Source organism: Crocodylus siamensis, chromosome 6, assembly GCF_052110815.1.
Source record: "Crocodylus siamensis isolate JL-2025a chromosome 6, ASM5211081v1, whole genome shotgun sequence".
Classification (NCBI taxonomy): domain Eukaryota; kingdom Metazoa; phylum Chordata; order Crocodylia; family Crocodylidae; genus Crocodylus; species Crocodylus siamensis.
The window spans coordinates 24,628,739-24,652,025 of record NC_143400.1 but is presented as its reverse complement, the minus strand read 5'-3'; the positions used below and the strand labels follow the sequence as shown (position 1 = coordinate 24,652,025).

Below are 23,287 nucleotides of genomic sequence, written 5' to 3'. Positions count from 1 at the left end.
ACCCAGGCATCCAGGCCCCCAGCATCCTCCAGGCTTGACCCCCCCCAGCCCCACAGACCCCAAATATCCGGGCTCCCAGCACCCCCTGGCTCTAACACAGCAGCCCTGATGGGACCCAACAGTCTGGGTCCCAGCATGACACAGGCTTGAATCTCCCAGTCTCCACAGACCCCAGGCGCCAGGACACCCCCAGGCTCAAACAGTCCAGCCATGGCAGGACCCGGGGGACCAGACCTGCAGCCTCCCCTGCTTGGCCCCTACCAACTCCGCCCCCCCAGCTCCCCCAAAAGCTAGACAAGAACCCAGGCATCTGCCCCCACCCCCAGCTCCCAGGCAGCACCGCTGCAGGCAAAGTCAAAGCAGAGCCCCCCCAGATGCTGCTGTGGGGGAGGGGAGCTGCACCAGCCCAGCCTTGCCCTGCAGTTACCCTGCAGCCACACCCACGCACCCGCAGCCAGGGAGGGAGTCCAGGCATCAGGGCTGCCCCCACCATCCCAGCCCCACTTCCCCTTTCAGACTGCAAGTTGCACAACAGCTGGGGGGGGGGCACCGGATGGCATGGAGACAGCTGCTCCCCTCAATGTGAATCCAGCCTGGGCAGCACCCGCCACAAGGCCCGACCGCCTGGCCTCTCTGCGGGGGCGGGGAAGCTGAGACCAGAGGGGCTGGGGCTCCATCCTACCTAGCCTCTGAGGGGGGGCGCTCAGGGACAAGACCCCCCCAGCCCCCAAGGCAAGACCCAACTGTATGCGCAGCCCAGAGCTCTCCAGACAGGACAGGGGTCCTGGTGGTGCCTGCTACGAGGCACAATGACAGCAGCGCCAGAGGCGCAGGTGATTTATTAGGACGCGCATGACACAGGTGCACACACGTGTGTGGCACCAACACACGGGGGGCATCATGTACAAGACTCTCAGTCCTATAATTTATGCACATGATTCACAGCAGTCCCAGGCTCCGCTTACAGGGGGACCAGGCAGGACCCATGGGCCTGAGCTCTTGCAGTGCTATTGTGGGGGTCATAGCCTGGCTCCCCCCGAGGCGTCTCCTGGCACGGCCTCAGGGCCCATCCATGTCTCCTCTTGCCCCTGGAGTCCCCCCCACCCGGAGGTCCTGGCCTGCTCCCGCGGCTCAGCTCCGATGAACCACACCACAGATGATTCCTGAGGCCGCGGCACCCCCTGGCGGGGAAAGGGGGGAGCACAGGGAAGGGGGGGCTGGGTCCAGCAGCCCCCGGGCCGAGGGAAGGCAGGCGATGGGGTCCGACGCCTGGGTCCCGCCGGCTGGGGGGGGCGAGGAGGAGCGGGGACTCTACCCGATGGTAAGGCCAAAGCCACACTGGAACTTGCTCTTGCGGTGGTTGAGGAAGGCACCCATGGCCAGCGTTAGCGGCAGCGGCAGCAGCTTTTTCTCCAGAACCGCGCCCACGATCCAGTTGCTGTCCACAGAGCCTGCAGGGGCAGGGGCAGGGGGCAGTGGGGTTGAGGGTCATGGCTGAGGGGGGTGGTCAGCAGAGTCAGGGGTCACAGCAGGGAGGATTGGGGAGCTGTACCTCTAAAGAGCAAGTTGGCCTTGGGTAGGTCCAGCTGGTATCCAAATGCCACACTGGTGTCCTGCATGCGCGTGCTGGCCTCGAACTCCACCCCCACCTGCAGCTGGGAGGGAGGGGGTGGCAAAGATCAGCAGAGCCCAGGCCACCCCACAGCTAAGTCCCACGCAGGAAGCCATGCTGGGCTGGGGCTCCTGGAGCACCCCCCTCCCCACCACTCTTAATCACCAAGCACTAACGAGCTTGTTCAGGTGTGTGACCTGCCCAACCCCGCCCCCCACTACCACAGGGTGAAATGGGAACCCAGGCGTGCAGCAGCGCCTACCTGGTCATTGGCTTTGTGGTAGTAGGTTGCATGAGCTCCAGCCTGCCCCACCGTCAAGGTCCCGATCCAATTTGGTGCTAGAAGCAGGGAGAGCAGTAGGCGGGTCCAGCTGAGCCCAGGCTGGGAACCCACACATCCTAGCTCCCTCCCCCACCCCCCCGGCTGGACCCCACCAGCCCCAAGTGAACCCAGATGTCCTGAGGCCCGACCCCAGCCCCCCTGGCACCAAGAAAACCCACATGCCCTGGCTTCCAGCCCCACCTCGCTTCACCCCCCTAGTGAACCCAGCTGTCCTGGCTACCAAGAGAACCCCCCAGTACCAAGACAACCCAGACGTCCTGGCCCCCAGCTCCCCCATCCCCAAGAGGACACGGGCCTCTGGGCTCGCTGGCCACATTGTGGCACCCCAACTTCCCCGCCCCCACCCCAGGAAAAAGGAACGCAGACATGTTGCTGTACCCGTGTACTTCCCAGCCAGCGACGTGACGGTGCCCTCCTCACCGGGGCGGCGGTGGTAAACCAGCTCCCCACCCAGCGCCAGGCCGGGTGTCACGCTCTGCAGATAGTGCGCCACCAGGATGCCTATGGGGAGACGCCATTAGGGGGGCTGACAGGGGAGCAGGGGTCCGGGCAGCAACTGAGATGAAGGGGGAATGCGGCCTCACCGGAGCCCACTAGCACGTCGGGGTTTCCAAGCGTCACGGCAGCCGTGAAGTCGGCACCGCGAAACTCGCCGTCCACCTGCCAGTTCACGAACTTTGACTGCTGCGTCTGCAACAGGGGAGGGGGTCAGGGCAACCCGGGACCCCCCCCAGAGCAGCACCCAGTCTGCTCCCACCCCAAAGCCCCCAGCAGAGCAGGACCCAGGCAGCCGGGCCCAGGGGCGCACCTGGAAGGCCAGCTTGGAGCGCAGACGTGGCGAGAGCTGGTGGATGACTTGTGCATTGAGGCTACCACTGTTGTCCATATCACCCACGAGCACCGGGAAAGCCTGGGGGGACAGCGGCAGTGACCCCCTGCCCCAGACCACCCCCATGCCCCAGACCCCGACCCCCGCATTCACCTCAGTGGGGCTGAGCTGCTTGGTGCCCACATAGGTGGCTCCAAAGTGGTAGTTGGAGTCGCTGACGGTGCTGAGCGCCACGGTGTGATTCACCTGTGGGAGGGGAGGTGTCAGGAGCTGTGACACATGCCCTGCTGAGGCCCCCCACCCCCGCTCGACTGCCCCACAGACCCCCTTAATGACCCCCCTCCCCCATGCAGCCTCACCTGGAAGTGGTTGCTCAGCCCCTTGTTCACTGTCAGCTTCACACCCTCCATCTGCACCGGGAACAGCTCTGCAGGAGACGGGGGGCCATGAGCGCTCTGCACCCGCAGGCCCCCGTGTCAGGGCCGGGTCCCCCCAGGCTGGGCCCGATTCTGCACTGGGGGGACAGGAGGGGGCCCCGCTCCCAGCCCCGCACTCACCCTTGCACTTGCGGTGACACTCCTCGAAGGTGCCGGGGTTGGGCAGCTGGTCGGCACAGGCGGGGGGTGCAGCGGGGGCGCCCAGCCCGCTCACGGGGGGCAGCGTGAAGCCGGGGGGCAGCGACACCAGCCCGGGACCGGGGCCGGAGCTGGAGGCAGGGGCCGGCGCGGGGGGGGGGCGGGGGGGAGCTGGCGGCCAGCACGTTGCCCATGGCGGGGGCTGCGGGGGGGAAGGGGGTGAGGGGGGGTCTACCGGCCGCTTGGCCGCCCCCCCACCACCGCCGGGGGCCCGCAACACGTGCCTCGGGCCCCAGCCCCGCCCCCTCCGGGGCCACGTGACCTCACAGTCCCTCCCGCCCGGCCAGGACCCCGATACTTGACCCCATCACAGCCCCCCCAAGAGACATGTGACCAGCCACCCCCCAGGACCACGTGACCCCGGCACCCCAGGACACCGGGCCCACGTAACCCCCACACACCCTCGGGTCCCAACAGCACGTGACCCCAGCGCAGCCCCCCCCCCCGACTCATGCGAGGACCCCTCGGGCCCGTCCCGCACTCACGCGGCAGCGGCAGCAGCAGCAGGAGCCGGAGCCAGAGCCGGAGCCGGAGCCGGGAGACACCCGAACGCGCCTGCCGCGCAGCCCCGCCCTCCGCGCGCCGCCATTGGCCGGTCCCCCAGGCCCTGCGCGTTCCGGCCTCTTTCGCCCTCCCATTGGCCACAGCCCGACTAAATCCCGCCCACTAAATGCGCAGTTCCAGTCCTTATGGGCCGCCGCGCGGCGAGCTCCCACCTCTTCCGGCCTGCCGGGCCCCGCTATTGGGCAACTGGGCGCCAAGGCCCGCCTCCCCCGTGCCTACCTGCTATTGGACAGCAGTCAGAGCTGTCCCCGCCCTTCCCTGGGACGGCGCGTACGCATTGGTCGGTATACCCCCGCGAGCCGCCCCTGCACCCTGCTCCTTGCGCCCATTGGCCGCAGCAGCCCGAGGCAGGGCCGGACCTTGCGTCCCGATTGGCTGTCCGCGCGACGGGGTGACCTCGCGGCCCAGGCTTGGCTGCAGGCGCAAGGTCAGGGCGCCGGCGCACTGCGGGGCCAGAGAGACTGCAAGGGCGCGAGGCCAGAGCGTTGGTGCGGCCGCCATGTCGGGGGCGGAGCCTAGAGCCAGCCCCACCCACCAGGGCCCAGCTCCCGCCATGGGCCAGCCCCCCTTGAAATGGCAGTTTCTAGGCACCTCCCCCCTCCGCAACTGTCCAGTGGCGGTTTCCAGCCTCCCCCCGGCTGGAGCCACACCCCCCCATGTCCAATGGCCCCCCCCCGGCAGTATCCAACGCCCCCCCCGCCCCCCCCCCGTGCAGCGAGAGGCCGCGGCTCCGGCAGACGTTTATTTTAAGAAAACGCAACAAATACAAAACCAAGGAAAGCCCCAGAAATGACCCGTGACCCCGACCCTGAGTCACCGCGGGGCGGGCAGCAGCAGGGCAAAGGCTTGGGGGGCAGAGACGGCCCCACCCCCTAGTGTTTGCAAAGGCACAGGGAGGAGGCAGTGACCGCAGCAGCGAAGGCCTGGCCCCCCGCAGGACCCTGTCAGCCCCAGCCCAGCAGCAAGAGCCTGAAGCCCCAAAGGCACCAAACACCCAGGAAGCAGCCGCCCGGCCTGTGCAGGGGGCGTGACATCCCCACCTCTGCGAGGAGCTGGGGGAGCAGCAGCAGCTGCACAAGGCACAGGGGGGCCGGCTGGGCCCCGGCCCCGAAGCACGTTCACATTGTCAGGGATTGGGATTGGGATTGGGGCCAGAGGGCATCAGACATACATGGCGCGGGACATGAAAAAGGGGGGGTCGCGCTCTCGCGGGGGGGTCGGGGCCTCGCCGTCCACCAGCGCGTCATAGATGGGGCTGATCTGGTCCAGGCAGGTGTCGGCCAGGCCAGGCTTGGGCCCCAGCTCCGACTCCGGCTCCTCCAGCGTTGGCAGCTCGTGGTACCGCGGCACAAGCTGCAGGGGGGGAGGGGGGGTTAGGACCTGGAGGCCTGGGTCCCCAATGTGTCATCATGTCCCCCCTCCAACTGCCAATCCCCCTCGGGACTCACCGGCTTGGCAGGGCCCTCAGCAATGCTGGGCTCAAAGTACGGCGTCTTCAGCTGCTCAGGCGCAGAGGGGGCCTGTGGTGGGCAGGGGTGTCATGAGCAAGAACCCAGGGGTCCCCCACCCCACCGCCCCCAACCCGGGGGGCCCCAGGCATCTGGGCTCCCAGCACCCCCCGCCCCGGGATCAGGCACCTACCAGCTCCACATCCTCCAGCTTCATGCAGGGCGGGGGTGGCTTGTAGGCTGGGGGCCCGTCCAGGCTGGGGGTAGACAGGGGTCAGTCCTGGGGCCGTGACCCTTGACTCCTGCCCTGCACCAGGGGCTCCCCAGGCCCCATCCTCTGCACCCCCAAATCCAACCCCCACCCCCTGCCCACCGCCCATGACTCCAATCCCAGCCCCCAGCATCCCCAGACCCTAACCCTAACCCACAGCCCGGATCCCAGGCCACCCCCCCCACCCAGCCTCTCTCACTCGTCATCCTGCTCCATCCGGTCCTTCTGCTGCTGCCGGCAGATGAGGACTCCGGTGGCCACGACCGCCACAGCCACGACTGCTGCGATGAGGCCCCCGATGATGCCGCCCGTGGCGCCCGCGCCATCCGTGTTGGGGTGAGCTGTGGGGAGACATACAATAAGTGGGGGGGGGGCCACAGCCCCCTTGCACCCATGACCCACCCATGGCAGAGTCAAGAGCACGAGATGGCCACCAGGGGTCGCTGCTGCTCCCACAGCCAGGGGTGGCTGGGCCAGGACCCACCCTGGCTTTAGTCCCCAAAGCAGACAAAGGACCCAGGTATCCCCAGCTCATACCCCCACCCACCAGGCCCCCACTCCTGGCCCAGGGGAGGGAGAGACCCAGGCGTCCGGGCCCTCCTCCACACTCACCCCCCCAACCCCTGCTTGCACAGGGAGGGGGCCCAGCTGTCCTGGGGGGGGGCTGCTGACAGAGAGGTGGAGGCAGGGTGGGGTGGTGACATCACAGGAGGGGTGACATCACCTGGTGACTCAGGCACCGAAACCGTCCAGCAGAGGGGGAAGGGGGGAGGAGAAATCGAAGCCAAGTTTCACTCGCGTCATATGCTCGGATGCCTGGACGCCTGGATTATGTGTGTGCATCTGCATGCGGGCGTGCTTGCATGTGCCCTGGATGCCTGGGTTCTGCATGTGCACGTGCAGGTGTGTTTGCATGCATGTCCCCCGGACACCTGGGTTCTGCGTGTGCACGTGCAGGTGCGTTTGCATGTGTGTGTCCCCAAGATGCCTGGGTTCTCTGCCTGAGTCCCCCCCGCCCCCGCTTCAGTGCCCCCAACATGCCAGGGCCCTCCCAGCGCTCACACAGCCTGCCCACCACTGGGCTGGGCGCGGTCCCCCCCTTATCTAATCACCACAGGGGCAAAGTCCAAGTCCTGGCTGCTGCCGGCTGCACATCCGCCCCGCCCCACATGTCCAATGCACACCCCCCCCAAAACCACCGGCAAGCTGGCGCAGAGACTGCAGCCCCCCCGGGCGGTACGAGACCCCCCCACCCCCGCACTGCAACCCCCACATCAACAAGAGCAGCCAGGCTAGGACCAAGGCATTTTATTGCACGTGAAGTAGAGAAACCAAAGACCCCCAAACCCCGACCCTGACCAAAAAGCAGCTGGTACGAAAATAACCTCTCCCCTCCCCCCCACCCCCCACAGACCCCAGGCACAAGGGGTACCCAGCCCCGACACAAACAGACATAAATAAAACAATCACCCTGGATGCCTGGGTCCCCCCCACCCCTAAACCCCAGAGTCTCTGCCCCTGCGGGGCGTCAGACGTAGACAGCCGTGCGCGAGATGACGGAGCCGTCGTGCTGCGACTCCATGTCGTCCTCGTCGGGGAGCCCCAGGGGCCCCCCCAGGCGCAGCATGGGCCCCACCTCGTCCAGCCGCTCTTCCTCCTCCTCCTCCTCCTCGCCCTGGGGCGGGCCGGGGTAGCCGTAAGGGCCAGGGGGCGTGGGCTCGGGGCTGCGGGGGGGTGCGGGGGCCCCGTTGCCGTAGGCGCAGGGGGCCGGGGGGGCCTCGTAGGTGCCCTTGGCAGCAGCAGGGGGGGGGCCCCGGGCATGGTGCCGGCGCAGCAGCAGGACGCCTGCTGCCACCAGCAGGGCCAGGACCAGCAGCCCCCCCACAACACCCCCCGCCACAGCCCCAGACCCCGCGCCGGCCTCCCCGCTGCGCCGCAGCGCCGGTCGCTCTGCAGGGAGAAAAGACCAGTCAGGCGGGCAGGCAGGCGGGCGGGCAGGCAGAGGTGTGGGCGAGGGGTGCCGGGGGTCCTGGGGACCCCGGGGAGGTACAGCCGGGGGGTCCTGGGGACCCCGGGGAGGGGCAGAGCCAACTCCTGGGGCTAAGGGGGGCTCCCTCATCTGCATGCAGCTCACAGCCCCCCATACACGACCCCCCGTGTTCCACAGTGCACCTGGGCAGTGGGACAAGACCCCTGCATCCCACAATGCACCTGGGGAATGGTACATACCAGCCCCTCCTTCCACCCTGCATGGGGAACTTCACCGTGCTGCCACAATACACTGGGGCAACGGCGCAGACCAAACCCTCTCCTCCCACCACGCACTGGGGCATCTGCTCCCACAATGCACGTGTGCCCTCCCCACAAGTCACACAATGCACTGGCACAGCAACACAGCCCCAACAGCCCACAATGCACCGGGGCAGGGCACAGGCCATCCCCGCCTCCCTCATGATGCACTGGGGCATCCCCCATTCCCATAGTGCACCTGAGCACCATGCCCCAACTCCCACAATGCACTTGGGCAGTGGCGCAGGCTATCCTCTCCCCTCCCACAATGCATCAGAGCCTCTCCCCTCCCACAATGCATCAGGGCACTGGCACAGGCCAACTCCTTCCTGCCCTGAGGCACCAGGGTCCCTGACGCGAGCACCCACAACGCCCCAGGGCACCTCACCCGGCTCTCACAACGCACCTGGGCAGCAGCGTGCACCAGCCTCTCTTCCCACAATGCACTGCTTCCCACCCCACTCCCATACGCCCTGTGGCCCCAGGCGCCTCGACCCCACGGCACTCACCGCGCACCAGGACGAGCTGCTCGGCTGCGCTGGTGCCGACACGGTTGGAGACGCGGCAGATGAAGGTCGTGTTCACGGACGCGTCCACGGAGCGCACCAGGAGCTGCGGCCCGCGCACCTCCGCCGCCGGGGGCAGGGGCCCGCCCGCGCTGCGGGGAGCGGAGGGGGGTCAGGGGACCCAGGCACCCGGGCTGCCCGACCCCCTGCCGTGACCCAGCCCCGCTTCCGGGGCAGCGAGGACCCAGGCGTCGGGGGCAGTCCTCCCCGCAGCGGGCCGTGCCCGGGGCGGGCAGTGGGGCCGCCTCAGCGCCAGCACAGCGCCACGGGGATGTCCCGGGCAGGGATGTGGCAGGGGTGGCACCCCCCCAGTTGGGTCCAGGTGTCCGAGCCCCACATCTCACCCCCCCAGTGCCAACACCCGGCAGAGGACCCAGGCATCCGGGCCCCTCGCAGTGTCCCCAGTCACCTCGTGCTCCAGCTGTACTGGGAGGGCGTGGGATTGCCCTTGGCGACGCAGGTCAGGGTGGCGTTGCTGCGGCTCAGGTACCAGTTGTCATCATAGCCGTCAACCGTCACCTCAGGGGGGTCTGCGGGGGGGGCAGCCAGACCCTGTCAAGCCCAGATGTCCGGCCTCCCAGGCCCCCTGCGCTCACCCCCTGGCCCCCCCCACGGAAGCCCAGGCGTCCGGGCGGCAGACTCACAGAGCACGGAGAGGACGACGGGCAGGACGTGCGGCTGCGGCAGCGCGGGGTGGGTCACGACGCAGGCGATGCTGTGGCCATGCGCGGCGCTGCTGGGCACCATGTTGTACTGGCTGGCGACGCTGACAGTGCCGTCGGCCTGCGGCAGCTCTGTGGCGTTGGCCGAGCCCGGCAGGCTTGAGCGCCAGGTCACGTTGGCGGCCGGCTTCGCCCCAGCCGCAGTGCACACGGCCACCGGCGTTGACGCTCCCCCGGCACGCACCTCCCGCGACTCCGCCGAGATGCTGGGCCGCGCTGTGCCGGTACCGCAGGGGTTAAACTGCAGCCCACGAGTCCCAGATCCCCACCGGATCAGGCCTGGATGGGGGCCGTGTGCCCCAACCCCCACCTCCACCCAGGATGAGGTCAGAATCAGGGCCCCCTGTCCCCGTACCGCCCCCCCCCCCCCCCCCCCGCCCCCAGGATCAGGCCCAGATCAGGGCCCCCTGCCCGCCCAGGACAGGGCTCCCATATGCCGCTAGGATTGGGGCCCCCTGCCCCCACAGCCCCCTTGTCCCCACGGCTCCCCAGGACCAGGGCCCCTGCCCCCATGCCCCGCAGGATCGGGGCCACTCACCAAGCACGAGCAGGCGGGTGACACCGTCCTCGTTGCCGTGGGGGAAGGTGGCGAACTCGCAGGTGTAGGTGTCGTCGTCAGAGGGGAGCAGCGGCCCCAGCACCAGGCTGGGTTCGTCCAGCGATGGCTTCAGGAAACGCGCGCGGCCGGGGGGACCCTGGGGGTAGCTGGGCCCCAGCGTGGGGTGGAAGACAGCCAGGCTGGTCTTGCGGGGGCCCGCGCCGCGCAGCCATGTCACCTGGCTGACCATGACCCCGGGCCTAGGCATCAGGCGGCAGGGCAGCGTCACCTCCTGCCCCGCCTCAGCCACCACCTCCGGACGCACCTTCACCCCCTGTGGCAGCGACACTGCAGGTCGGGGCATGCGTCAGGGGGTGCAGACCCTGGCATCCAGGCCCCCCACCCACAACCCCCTGGACCTCCCTTCACCACACGCCCGACCCAGAGCCAGAGGAGAACTGGGGCATCTTGCTCCCACCCCCCGAGGGCCCGGGCTGCGCTCTGCGCGTGTGAAGGCCGCTCCCAGGCCTCCAGGAACAAAGCCGCCTTGTCCACCCAGCACAGCCCCTGTTCGGGGTGGGGGCACCTGGCGCTGGCCCAGACCCCCGCGAGTCGCCAAGACCTGACAAGCTCGACACATTGCAGTGCTGCCCAACGCCACCCCAGGGGGCCCCGACCCCTCTGCCCCGCGCCCCAGAGACCCCAGGCCCCCTGCCGCAACCCCCACAGCAGGGAGAGAGAACCCAGACACGCCCCACCCCCCCGCCCATTGTCCAGGCACCAGCTGCACCTGGTTCCTGTTTGTTCTGGACAAGCCACAATCCCCCGCACACGCGTGTGCACGAACCTACTGGGCTCAGCAGGGGGTGGGGGGATGGGAGAAACAACAGCTGGGCCCAGCCTGACCTGGCCCCACAGGGAACCCGGGTGTCCGGCTCCTGGCCCTGCTCTCCCCAGCCCAAGACCCCAGGTGTCGGGGCTCCAGGCCCCAGCCCCCCTCCTCCCACAGACGCAGAGCGAACCCAGGCATCAGGGTCCGAACCCTCCCCAGCCCCATACTGGAACAGCCCTTAATTAGAGGCCTTTAATTAACCACCTGCCCCATCTGGACCAGAGCCCCCCATCAGCCCCAGGAGCGCATGCCCCCATCCCAGCATCCCCTAATGGGAAGCGACAGGCCCGCGCGGGCGCCGGGGTACCGTCAGCCCGATGTGAGAGCATGAATGATGGCCCAGGCAGGGAGGGGGAAGCGGGGAAGCGGGGCCAAGCTGGGGCTGGCAGAGACACCCCAGAGCCAGCCACATCCCAGGGGTGTCCCAACACCCACCCCAGAGCCAGCCGCATCTCAGTGCAGGCTAGGGCAACCCTGCACACCGAGCACCACCACCCCCCCACCGGGCGAGCCAGCCACAGGCCAAGGGCGATTATACCAGCTGTAAGGTACCACACCCCAGAGCTGGCTGCTTTTCAAGGGCTGTTATGCCCAGCCCTCATGTGACAACCCAGAGCCAGCAACATCTCAGGGGACCTGCTATACCCTGACCTGATGTCCCACCTCAGAGCCAACCATGTCTCAGGGCCGTGTTACACCCAGTCGTAACATACCCCACCCCAGAGCTGGCTGCACTTCAGGGCCTGCTATACCCAGCCCCAATGCCCACCACAGGGCCAGCCGCATCCCAGGCCCTGTGATACCAGCCCGGATGCCCACCCCAGAGCCAGCTGCATCCCAGGGCCTCTGTCACACCTAGTAGGGCCCAAGCTCTTGGCCTTGCTGAAGGGCGTTATTGGAGGGAGGGGGCAGATCACCCCTCCCCGAGAGGAAGGCACTGAGGCCTGGGCCCCACCCGCTGCAGGTGGAGAACCGAGATGCCCAAAGCCCAACTCTCACCTGCCAGCCCCCCACGTCCTCCCTGGAGACACAGCACGAACCCAGGTGTCCGAACGGCACCGTGGTCCCCAGAGCCCCCGGGGGCAGGGTGGGAGGAGGTGGAAGACCATGGAGCTGCAGCCCCTCTCGCTGGCGCAGGGGAAGGAGCCTGGGCTGCGCTCAGAAGTGGGTCAGGCGGCGCGGGAGCAAGGCAGACGGCGGCGCCAAGGCAGGTGGGGGGGAAGCACCTGCAACCCCCCCGGAGTCCTTACACTCAGGAAAACTGAGGCGTGAGGCACCGGGGGACCCAGCCCCCACCCCCTTGCACAGCCAGCAGAGAAGCCAGGTGTCCAGGCTCCCAGCCCCCTGCTCCAACCTAGCAGACCACCCAGGCCATGGCAGGGGGGGCAGGCAGCCCAGGTGCCCGGGCTCCCAGCACCCCCTGCTCCAACCCCCCTCCCTGCCCAGAGCAGGAGAGCACCCAGGCGTGGGGGGGTGAGGAGAGACGGGGCTGGGCCCTGCCAGACACCGCAGCCGCCAGCCCCGCAGGACCCCCTGCCCCTGCAGGGGGACCCGGGAGTCCAGGCGCAGTGCCCGGCCCCCAGACCCCGCGCCGCCCCTCTGGGAGCCGGGCCGGGGCACAGCACCCAGGCGGCCGGGCGGGGCCTGCTCGGCCTCAGGAATGCAGACAAAGGGCCAGCGCTGCGCAGGGATTACGCAGAGGGGCAGGGCTGGACGCCCGGGTTCCCGCGCCGGGGGAGGGGCGGCCACACCCTCCTGCCTCAGTTTACCCCACTGGAAGCCAGAGCTAGCCCAGGCTGAGGGACCCAAGCCCCCTGCCAGGCCCCTGCAGGGATGCATGCATGTGTGTGCAAGTGCTTGCATGTGTGTGGACAGGCACAGGTACACACAAAACACGCGTGCCAGGCCAGAGGCACAATCCCAGCCCTCCGTCCCTTCCTCTGCTGTTTGGGCACGCGCATGAGTGTGTGCGTGCACATGCACGCGCGCACCTGTGTATGGGGCTACGTGTATGTGAGTGGACGCATCTATCCACGCACACGCAGAACCCAGGTATCTGGGACACACGTGCATGACACACGCAACTCAGGTGTCTGAGATACACACAAGCTCAGAACCCAGGTGTGCAGGGCACACATGCAGACACACACACACACAACCCAGGTGCCTGGGACACATGCACACACATACCAAACCCAGCTGGGCAGTGGGTCCTACAAGAGGCAGCCCCCCCACCCACTGCACCCACACATAAGCACATGTGTGCGCCCCGGGGCAGATGAGGGGGTTTCCCTCCCCGGACATGAGTCATTTCTACCCAGAAATGGCCCCGGGGAACGCCCGGGCCTGACCTGCTGGGGCAGCCCTGCCCCCACACATGCCTCAGTTTCCCCACCCTGGGTTTTGGTGCTTCTGGGCTGGGCCAGGCCCTGCTGTGGCAACATCCTGTGCACACTCCTGGGAGCCAGCCTGTACACACGTGACCCATATTTGCACACTCCATGTGTGCGCACACACACACACAGGTGAACTGTAGCATTCACCTCCATGGCTTGGATTTGCACACGAGTGTGCACACAGTGCACAGAAAGTGCCCGAGTGTGCCCGTGCATATGCACACAACCACGGCACAGTGCACGCTGCCATGGCAGCCATTTGCACACATGAGTGTGCATGCAGGAGCACGGCTCAGTACACCGGTGCACGAGGGCTATCTGGCGCATGGCTGCACATGCCACTGGGTGCACACAGACGCACACATGCGCGTGCAAGCACACCCACCACCTCCACAGCAGGCACACACGGGCACGCATGTGCCTTTGCACACGCAGACCTGCACACACGTCTGCGCTCAAACCTGCTGCTGCACACATGCCCCCAGCACCGGCGCACGGGTCCATGCTCCCTGCGCCCCCCCCGCCCGGCTCTGCAAAACCCCCGAAATCCCCGGGCCGGCTGGAAACCGATCGCGGGCGGGGGGGGAGGGGCGGGGAGCGGGCTCCCGGTCGGGGCCTCTCCCGGGGAATTCATCCCGCTCTTCCTGGCAGGGGGGGCGACACCTGTTCCCGGTGGGGGAGGAGGCACGGACCCGGGGCCCCACGGGGGGGCCGCACGCACCCCGCAGGCGGACGCAGCCCGGGCGGCGGGGGCCGGCAAGGGCAGCCCCCGCCGTGGGAACAGCCCCGCCCGCCCGGAGCGCGGCACCGGGGCGGGGCGGGGCCGGGGGACCCGCCAGCGGGGGGGCCAGGGGCGCGGGGGGGCCGGGTCTCACCGTGCAGCAGCGCGGCGGCGGCGGCGGCCAGGAGCAGCGCGGGGCGGGGGGGGCCCATGGGCGGCGGGATCGGGGCCCGGCTCGTCCCCGCGTCGTCCGCCGTCGTCCGTCCCGATCCCGGTCCCGGTCCCGACCCCGACCCGGCGCCGCCCGGCCCAGGCCCCGCCCCAGGGCCCCGCCCCCAGCCCCGCCCCGCCGGGACCCCCTCAGCGCCTGGGCCCGAGCACCCCCTGGCGGGCGGCCCCGGCCCTGCAGGGCACCGGCACCGGCACCGTGGGGGCGGGCAGCCCGGAGGGAGCAGGCTGCGGTGGGGCAGGGAGAGGTAAAGGAGGTCGGTCCGGCCGGGGGGGTCCGTGCTTGGGCGTAGGGACACGAACCCCCGGCTTGGGGAGGGGGCGTGCAGCCCCGAGCACCGCGATCCCGGGGGGCGGGGGGGGCGTGCAGCCCCGAGCACCGCGATCCCGGCGGGGGCGTGCAGCCCCGAGCATCGCGATCCCGGGGGGCGGGGGTGCGTGCAGCCCCGAGGATCGCGATCCCGGGGGGCGGGGGGGCGTGCAGCCCCGAGCACCGCGATCCCGGGGGGCGGGGGGGCGTGTAGCCCCGAGCACCGCGATCCCGGGGGGGGCGTGCAGCCCCGAGCACCGCGATCCCGGGGGGCGGGGGGGTGTGCAGCCCCGAGGATCGCGATCCCGGGGGGCGGGGGGGCGTGCAGCCCCGAGCACCGCGATCCCGGGGGGCGGGGGGGCGTGTAAACCCGAGCATCGCGATCCCGGGGGGCGGCGGGGGGTGCGGGCCGTCGCAGGCCGGTACCAGCGGGGGGGTCCGGGCCCGCCCCGGCGGATTCCCGGGATTCCTGCACGTGGGGGCGGGGCCGCTGCAGCCCGGAGAGACCCGCCTCCCCCCCCGCAGGGACACCCCGGCGCTCCCCCACCGGTCGGGGGGCGCTGCGGACACTCTTACACGTCCACGCAGGAGTGCAGCCAGGTGCACGTCCCCCATACACGCACACACACACAACCCAGGCGTCTTACACACGCACACATGCACACGTATATGCAGTATCCAGACCTCCAGGACACGTGCACACACACGTACCCAGGCACACGCAGACCAAACCCAGGCGTCCAACGCGCGCGCACACACACGCACGCACGCGTGCACGCACACACTCTCAAGAGGACCCACCGTGTCTCACACATGCACACAGACACTTCCCATAATGACACACGCTTATATTTCACACCCACCTCTACCCCCGTGTGACACACACGCGCGCGCACACACACACACGTATCGTTGGAAGAACTTCACAGCCGGGGTGTGCGGCCTGGGACGAGCTCCCCGGGGGGGTGGCTTCGCCCGCCGGCCCGCGACCGGGGGGGCTCTGCCACAATGGCTGTCACACGCACACCCACTTCCAGCAATTACACACCTCGGCTTATCTCACACATCTCCCCTCCCGGACAGGGCTGGCGGCTTCCTGTAACCACACACACACACACACACACACACACACACACACTTATGTGGCGGCCGGGGAACAAAGGCGCCGGCGTGGAGAGGGGGCGGGGCCTGTGCCCCCCCAGCCCCGGCTCGGGCCCCTTGTCTCCCCCCGGTGACCTTTGCCCCCCAGTTTGGGGACGGAGCCCTGGTCCCGGCGCACGCGCTGTCCAGGGACTCCGGGGGGGGGTCGCGGCCTCGCGGGGGTTGCGCTGGGAGCCCCCTATGGGCCGGGGGGCGGCGCGGCCGGGGGGCGGGGCCGGGGGCGGGCGAGGGGGGGCGGCGGGGGGCGGGGCGGGGCGGGGCCGCGCCGAGTTACTTGGAGCCGGTCGGTCCCTGTCCCGGTCCCGGTCCCGGCGGCGGCGGCACCATGGACACCTCCGCGCGGCTGCGGCTTCGCCCGCCGCTCCCCGCCCTGCTGCTCCTGCCGCTGCTCCTGCCAGGTGCGCCCCCCCGGGTCCCGCGGCCCCCGCGGCCGCCCCCGACAGCACCGCGGGAGGGGACAGGCCCCTGGAGCACGGGACAAGCCAGGTCTGGGCGGATAGTGGCCCCCCTCGCCCCCCACATCAGGACTGGGGCAGGGGGACCAGCCGTCCAGGTCCCGGCCCCCAGCCCCGCCAACCCCCCAGCCGTCCGGGTCCCGGCCCCCGACCCTCAGCGCCCCCTACCCCCAGACTACCGGCCCGGTCCCCAGCCCCCCCGCGACTCCCCCTCCCCCCAGGACCCTGCAGCCCGAGCCGTCCGGGCCCCTCGCGCCCCCTCCCCCCGGACCCAGGTGCCCCCCCGGCAGGCAGAGAAGCCAGGTCCGGCCGCGCCCTGCCCGCTCCGGCATGCCAGAGGCCGCAGCCCCCCGCATTCCTCCTGCCCGTCCCCCGGCTGCGGGGGGCGGCAGGTCCCGGCCTGCGCCCAGGGGCGTCCAGCCCGGGCCGGGGGGCCAGCCCGGGCACGGCTAGCGCCCCCCGCCCCGCAGCTGCGCAGAGAACCCGCGCCCGGCTCCCAGGAGACCCCGCTGCGGGGCTGCAACCCGGTGCCCCGCGCGCCCCGCGGCACAGGCAGCGAGCGCGGGCCTGCCCCCCCGCGGCCACGACCCGGGACGACCCCACCGCCGAGACCCCGGCGGGCGGCCCCCTCCGCGCCCGCCCCGGCGGCACGGCCGGCCCCGGGAGGACGGTCCTTGCCGCCGGCTATTTCGGGGCTGCTATTAATAGTGTTCCCTCAAGCTGCTGCGCTCTCAGGGGCTGCGCATGCAACACGTCTTGCACGTGCCCGCCAGGCCCCTTGCACATACGTGCGCACCGGCCCTGGCGTGCACACTCCAGGCCCCTCACACATGCAAGCCCACCCAGCCCCCTGCATACATGCCACACGTATGTGAGCCATGCCCCCCCGGGCCCGTTTACACATGCACACACAAGTTTATGCCCCACCCCTGCCCCTCCCCCAGCCTGCAGGCACCTGTCACCGTGTGCGGGGCGGGGCTGGGCTGGGCTGCGGGCCCGGGTGCCGGGCGGCTGGCACTGGGGGGGCTGCTCTCCTGCACCAGCTGCTCTGTCCCGGTGCCCCGCGGGGCTGCACTAATGAGGCTGATCTGTCACAAGCATGCACGCAGGCGTACCCCCGCACACAAGTGGGGGAGGGGCAGGGCCCAGCAGAGAAACAAAGGGCTGAGACCCCCCCCTCCCCCGCTGGGACACGTGTGCACACGCATGCTCGCAGGTCCTGGGGCACACGCATGTGCCAGCCCCGCAGAGCAGCAGGGCTGAGGCGTGCTGCGGGCGTGTGTGGCCGCACCCGCAGAGGAACCGGCAGGCCTGCGCTTTTGGGCACAGACCCAGCCCTGGAGACCTGCCTCTTCACTGTGTCTTGAGTGCATGTGTATGTACGTACGAGCCTGTACGTGTGCACCAGGAGCCTGTGAGTATCCATGTGCATGAGTGCACAAGCCCATGTCTGTGTGTGCAGGAGCCTGTGAGCAGCCGTGTGTGCAAGCCTGTGAATGTCTGTGCACACATGCACAAGCCTGCATGCATGTGCACATGTGCTGGAGCCTGTGAGCATCTGTGTGCACACATGCAGGAGCCCATGTGCATACGTGTAAAGGCCTGTGAGTATCTGTGCGCATATGCAGCAGCCCATGCATGTGCATGCATGCAGGAGCACGAGTGCTGTGAGCTACCTGTGTGTGCATGCGTGGGCGGGGGGTCCATGCTCCATGTGCAGCCCCCCCCCCACCTGCCCATCTGTCCCTGCCCCCACTTTATCTCGGAACAAAGCGGCGGAGCCGGTTCCCAAACAGCTGCGTTCCCACCCCCGGGCCTCGACATGCAGGGCTGGGGAGGTGGAGGCTGCAGACCCCCCCTGACCCCCCCCACCCTGCAGGCGCCCGGGCGGCCGTGCAGGTGCAGGTGCCGGCGCTGATGGAGGTGGAGCTCGGCGCCCGCCTCACCATCCCCTGCAGCTACAACATCTCGGGGCGCGCGGGGCCCCCCCTGGTTGAGTGGTTCATCGTAAGTATCCCCGTGCACACGCACATGTGCTGGGGCGGGGCTGAGGCACACGCATGCACAAGGGCCCCCCATGCACACACATGTGCAAGGTGCCCCAGGGGCTCCTGACCACAGGGGCCCATGGGGGATGGAAGTCAAGCCTCCCAGCTATATGCATTTCTGCAAAAGGGGTCCGGGCACATGCATGTGCAAGGAAGGAGCAGATCTATTCTTGAAGGGGGGCTGGCTCTTTGATTTGTGGTATCCAGCATGATCCTGGCACATGTGTGTGCAAATCTCATCACATGCGTGTGCAAGCCATGGGATGAACGCGTGGGCATGACTCCTGGGGCATGCACATCCGCCCGTCAGCAGAGCTGCAGGGGTGTGGGAATCGCAGCACATGCACGTGCCAGGCAGAGCTGTGCGCACACACACTGGGCACACGTATGTGCGACGCGCAGGGCCTGACGGTGCGTGTCCCGCAGACGGAGCGCAGCAGTGAGCGGCGTCGCGTGGCCTTCACAGAAGGCGGCCGCAGCACGGTGGACGCAGGCACGGAGTACACGGGGCGCTCGGCGCTGGACGCCCACCATGGGCTGGAGCTGGAGGCTGCCGGCCTCGCCGACGAGCGCGTCTTCTCCTGCCAGGTCACGGCCGGCAGCGCCGGCAGCGCCGAGGGCACCACCCAGGTCCGCGTCTACGGTAAGCACCCCTGGGCAGTGCCCCGCAGACACCACACAGCGATACTGCCGTCCCTGACAGCCCCCGACCGGCCCCACGGGGCAGCCGGGTCCCCTACAGCAGCGCTGCCCAGTCTGCGCCCACGCAGCCGCCCAGCCCCATCTCACCCGTATCTCTCCCCACCCCAGCCACTCCCGAGCCCCCCGAGGTGCATGTGAACCCCTTGTTGCTGTCGGTGACAGAGTCGTCGGCATCAGAGGTGAGGGGCTGGGGGGAGGGGGGGCAGCAAGGGGGGCTGGGCTGACGCTGACCCGTGCCCCCAGGTCGCCACCTGCGTCAGCCGCAACGGGCACCCGCTGCCCACCCTGACCTGGTCCAAGGACGGGGCCCCCCTGGACACCCCTGCCGAGCGCAACGACGGTACGTGGAGCCGGGCGGTATAGGGAGGGGCCCCCCGCCAGGGCGGCGCCCGGCACTGACACGGCCCGGCCGCCCGCAGAGCTGTACGCGGCGGCGCGCAGCGTGCGCGAGGCCTCGGGGCTGCGCTCGGCCTCCAGCACCTTGTACCTGCGCCCGCGCAAGCGGGACCGCGCCGCGCGCTTCCGCTGCCACGTGACCTTCCCGCGGGCCCGCGGGCCGCCGGGCCGCACCGCCTCGCGCCCCTTCACCCTGCTGCTGCACTGTGAGTCCGGGGCGGCGCCTCGTGCAGGGGGCGGGTACTGAGGGGGAGGGGCCTGGCGAGGGCGTGGCCGGCAGGGGGCACCTGCGTTGAGGGTTGGGCTTGTCGCTCTGGCCCCACCCCCAGACTACACGGAGAACGTCAACTTCACCCTGGAGTCCCCCCACGCTGGCGTCATCAAGGAGGGGGATGACGTGGTCCTGCGTTGCCACGGCGACGGCTACCCCAGCCAGGCCTACACCTTCACCACGGTGGAGGTGAGGGGGCGAGGCCAGAACACTGGGGGCGGGGCTGGGGCCCGATCGGGGCGGAGCTTGGGGTGCCGGGGTGGGCCAAAGCACAGGGGGCAGGGCTGGGGTCCTGAAACTGGGCAGGATTGAAGGGCGGGGCTGGGGTGGGCTCAGGGCACAGGGGCGCGGCTAGAGCATAGGGGCATGGGGGGCAGGGGTCACCCGGCTGCAGTGACCTCTGACCCCACAGGGCCGTGACCTGGGCACGAGCACGGACGGGCGGCTGGCGCTGCCGCGGGTAACGCGCGCGGACACGGGCACCTACCGGTGCCGGGTGCTCGACTTCGACAGCCCCCCCGAGGTGCAGCTGGAGCGGGAGCTCGGCTTGCACGTGCACTGTGAGCCCCCCGCCCCGTGGCATGCTGGGATACGCGCCAGCCCCACCTGGGGCATGCCGGGAGGGGTGCCCACCCTGCCCCAGAGCATGCTGGGAGGGACACTGACCCCCTTCTCAGGACAGGCCGGGAGGGATGCCAACCCTGCCCCGGGGCATGCTGGGATACTGCACCAGCCCCACCCTGGAGCATGCTGGGACAGCTGCCAACCTTGCCCCAGGGCATGCTGGGATACTGCACCAACCCCCGCCCCAAGGGATTCTGGTATACCGCGCCAGCCACCACCCCTGAGCATGCTGGGATACTGCGCCAGCCCCACCTATGCCAGCCCCGAGTGCCCCGCAGGACCCCGGGAGGCAGGCCAGCCCCGACCCACAGGCTGCTGGGAGAACATGCTCGCCCCCTCCCCTTTGCCTGCTGGGGTGCCCCAGGGCATGCGCCAAACCTGTGGGACGTGTGCTGCCCCCCCACCTACTCACCTGCCCCCCCAGACCTGGACGCACCGGTTCTGCAGCCCAGCAAGATGGCCACCGTGCCGCTGGGAGGGGACCTGGAACTGCGCTGCACTGCGACTGGCTCCAAGGCCCCCCAGCTAGCCTGGAAGAAGGTACATGGGGGCTGGGGGGCTTGGAGGTGCGGCTGGGTCTGGGCTGGGGGGCAGCAGGCACTGGGTGTAACAGGGACTCAGCCCTGAGATGCAGCTGGCTCTAGGGTGGAGCATGTCAGCCACTGGGCATAACAGGGTCCCATACTGGGATACAGCTAGCTCTGAGCTGGAGTGCATCAAGCACCAGGCATTACAACAACTCAGCCCTGAGATGCAACTGGGTCTGGTGGGGAATGCCTCAGGCCCTGGGTGTAACAGGGTCCTGAGATACAGCTGGCTCTGGGGTGGAGCGTATCAGGAGCTGGGTGTAACAGGGCTTCACACCAAGATGCAGCTGGCTCTGGGGTGGAGCATGTCAAGCACTGGGCGTAACAGAGCCCTGCCCCAAGATGTGGCTGTAGATCTGGCTCTGGGCCTAACCAGGCACCTCCCTGCAGGGGCTGGAGCGGCTGGGCCCGGACCCTGTGCACATGCTGCGCGCGGTCTCCTACAGCGATGCTGGGGCTTACACATGCGAGGCCGTGGTGCCCGGCGTGCCCGGGCTGCAATGCAACAACACGGTCCGCATCGTGGTAGAAGGTACTGGCCCATGGCGGGGGGGGGGTATGGGGGGGGGTCCTGAGGGGGCCCAGCCCTGACTCTTCCCCACCCCCAGGGCCACCCAAGATGGAGGACCCGGGGCCAGTTTTTGGGCACGAGGGGGACCTCATCAGTCTGTCCTGCCGGGCTCAGGGGCACCCCCTGCCCCATATCACCTGGAGCCTGCATGACGTCACGGTGAGCAGGGGCCACGCATGTGATGCACATACCGGGCCCGGCCCTTCCAGGTGGGGGGCGGGCAGCCTGGGTGGCCCAGCAGGTCATGACCCATGCCAGGCCCCAGTGCCTTGCACAAGGGCACTGACTGCCATGTGTGCACACGGGCACAGTCGGAGGACAGCGCTGCTGAGGGCCACGTGAACAGCACCGTACGGGTGCAGATGACGCCCGAGCTCGCCGCTGACGGGGTCCGGTGCCACGCTCACAACCGCTATGGTGAGGCCGAGACCAGCTTCAGTCTCCGCATCCGTAAGTCACTGGAGGTTCGCGGGGGGCCGGGGGTGTTCCTGGGGCAGGGTGGGGTGGGCATTGACCTCCAGCCGCACATTGACCTCCCCGTCTGTCTGGCAGTAGAGAAGATCACGTCCATACCCACTGTGCCCAGTGCGCACCCCACAGGTGAGGGAGTCGGGGGGGGCCGTGACCTCTGGACCCCTCTCCTGGATGCCAGACACGGGTGGGCTAGCAGGGCCCCAGGCATCGGGGGGCCCCCCTCCACGCATCAGAGTGGACAAGACCCACCCTCTTCCCTGGTCTCCACCGCGGAAGTGCAGCAGGGCAAAGGGGGGACCCAGGAGTCCAGATGACCCATCTGCACAGTGGCGGGGGGGGGCAGGGAACCAGGCACCTGGCTGACCCCTATCCCCACAGCCGGGGTGAGGGGGAGAGAGCCCAGGGGTCCGGCTAACCCGTGTCCCTGCAGGGGGGCCGTTGGCCGGCCCGGGGGCTGCAGTAGTGGCCGTGGTGGTCTGCGTCCTGGTCCTGCTGCTTGTCGTCGGCTGCTTCTACGGGCTCCAGCGACGCCGGCACCTGCCGTGCAGGGGGGGCGGCGAGAAGCACTCCCTGTGAGTCCCCCTGCCCCCTTCCCCTACCCCACAGATGTCCCCGGCCATGGCGATGTCCTCTGCTCCCCCATGCAGGCAGGCGGTCTGACACCCCCCATGTCTAGCAGGACGCCCAGGGCCGGGGGGGTCGCAGCGCCGGGAGGGGCCACAGAGCTGCGGCCAGATGGGACGGAGCAGAGTCGGGGGCTGCTGAGCCCAGGGGGGGGCCCTGGCCCCGAGGTGAGTGTGGGTTTGGGGGACTGTGGGGGGGGGGGTCTGGGGGTGAACCCACCCTGACTCTTTCCCCCCCACACACAGTGCTGAGGCCTCCCCAGCGCCACCCAGCTAAGGAGGAAGAGAAGACTCCACCCCCACCCTGCCCCCCCATGGGCCTCACTGACCCCCCAACCCCATCTATCCGTCCTGCTGTCTGAGGGGGGTCCAGGTAGTCACCACACTGGTTTCACTGGAGGGGGGGGAGGGAGGGGAACCCAGCTGTCCTAGGCCCTCCAGCCCCCCACGCCCTTCCCCCACCATTCCTCGCTAGTGGGGAATGGGGGGCAAGGGGAACCCCCACTACCCTGCCAGCCTGGGGGGGCTGGTTTGGTGGGGGGGGCACACACGTAGCCAATAAAGAGGTGTCAGCGAGCCCGGCCCTGGTTTGGTCTGTGCCCCCCCCAGCTGCAGGGCCAGGGTCCCATCCAGCCCCTGCCCCTTCCTGGCTCTCAGGCCGCTCCCTGCCTTTCCTTCCTTCCCCCAGGCTTGGAATAGAAACCAGGCATCCGGGCAGCCCCTCCCCAAGTGGGCAAGGCCTGAGCCTGGCACAGAACAGCACCCACCCCCGCCCCCACTAGAAATGGATCCCGAGTGTCTGGGTTCACCCCCCCAACCCCTTGGCAGCTGCTCCAGCACAAAGGGTGCTGCAGGGCAAGGGGTTGCAGGTTGGGAGGGAGGTCCTTTTGTCCCTGAACCACCAGGTGCTGACCCCCACCAGCAGCCACTTCTGGGATGATATCTCCCCCCCCATCCATCTGTCCCCTCAACCCCGCCAGCCGCCCCCTCATTGCCCCTCACTCCTGACCT

The 23,287-nt window shown here is 69.3% G+C and overlaps 4 protein-coding genes across 13 annotated transcripts; 2 read left to right on the top strand and 2 right to left on the bottom strand.

The window, feature by feature from the left end:
- Positions 1-782: 782 nt before the first annotated feature.
- On the bottom strand, positions 783-3,553 carry TOMM40 (translocase of outer mitochondrial membrane 40). The gene is given in 10 exon segments (XM_090055965.1): positions 783-1,451; positions 1,553-1,655; positions 1,875-1,951; positions 2,334-2,456; positions 2,540-2,645; positions 2,764-2,865; positions 2,938-3,030; positions 3,144-3,211; positions 3,342-3,498; positions 3,500-3,553. Coding segments are annotated over 10 exon segments (1,023 nt in total). The 3' UTR covers positions 783-1,311.
- Positions 3,554-4,712: 1,159 nt separating this feature from the next.
- On the bottom strand, positions 4,713-14,164 carry NECTIN2 (nectin cell adhesion molecule 2). 2 transcript variants are annotated; one of them, XM_090055963.1, is made up of 9 exons: positions 13,981-14,159; positions 9,818-10,165; positions 9,202-9,495; positions 8,967-9,087; positions 8,501-8,649; positions 5,902-6,043; positions 5,625-5,688; positions 5,432-5,503; positions 4,713-5,336 (listed from the first exon to the last, which is right to left on the bottom strand). In XM_090055963.1, exons 1-9 carry the CDS (start codon positions 14,036-14,038, stop codon positions 5,145-5,147), a joined length of 1,440 nt encoding a protein of 479 aa, XP_089912089.1. In that variant the 5' UTR covers positions 14,039-14,159; the 3' UTR covers positions 4,713-5,144. The 2 variants fall into 2 exon arrangements, with proteins under 2 accessions (XP_089912089.1, XP_089912090.1); XM_090055964.1 differs by lacking the exons at positions 4,713-5,336; positions 5,432-5,503; positions 5,625-5,688; positions 5,902-6,043 and adding an exon at positions 7,148-7,652 and having other exon boundaries at positions 13,981-14,164.
- Positions 14,165-15,764: 1,600 nt separating this feature from the next.
- BCAM (basal cell adhesion molecule (Lutheran blood group)) lies at positions 15,765-22,852 on the top strand. 9 transcript variants are annotated; one of them, XM_090055958.1, is made up of 16 exons: positions 15,765-15,923; positions 17,860-17,987; positions 18,455-18,671; positions 18,839-18,909; positions 18,974-19,070; positions 19,150-19,332; positions 19,456-19,586; positions 19,810-19,957; positions 20,446-20,561; positions 20,999-21,140; positions 21,217-21,338; positions 21,491-21,629; positions 21,732-21,779; positions 22,084-22,225; positions 22,333-22,444; positions 22,523-22,852. In XM_090055958.1, exons 1-16 carry the CDS (start codon positions 15,851-15,853, stop codon positions 22,526-22,528), a joined length of 1,875 nt encoding a protein of 624 aa, XP_089912084.1. In that variant the 5' UTR covers positions 15,765-15,850; the 3' UTR covers positions 22,529-22,852. The 9 variants fall into 9 exon arrangements, 6 of the variants coding, with proteins under 6 accessions (XP_089912084.1, XP_089912083.1, XP_089912082.1 ...); XM_090055957.1 differs by having other exon boundaries at positions 22,330-22,444; XM_090055956.1 differs by lacking the exon at positions 15,765-15,923 and adding an exon at positions 17,458-17,584 and having other exon boundaries at positions 21,735-21,779; positions 22,330-22,444.
- LOC149861780 (uncharacterized) lies at positions 15,932-16,860 on the top strand (the record flags this gene model as incomplete). The annotated part of the gene is made up of 1 exon (XM_090051184.1): positions 15,932-16,860. A coding segment is annotated over one exon (924 nt), but the record flags the coding sequence as incomplete, so codon positions are not given.
- Positions 22,853-23,287: the final 435 nt, after the last annotated feature.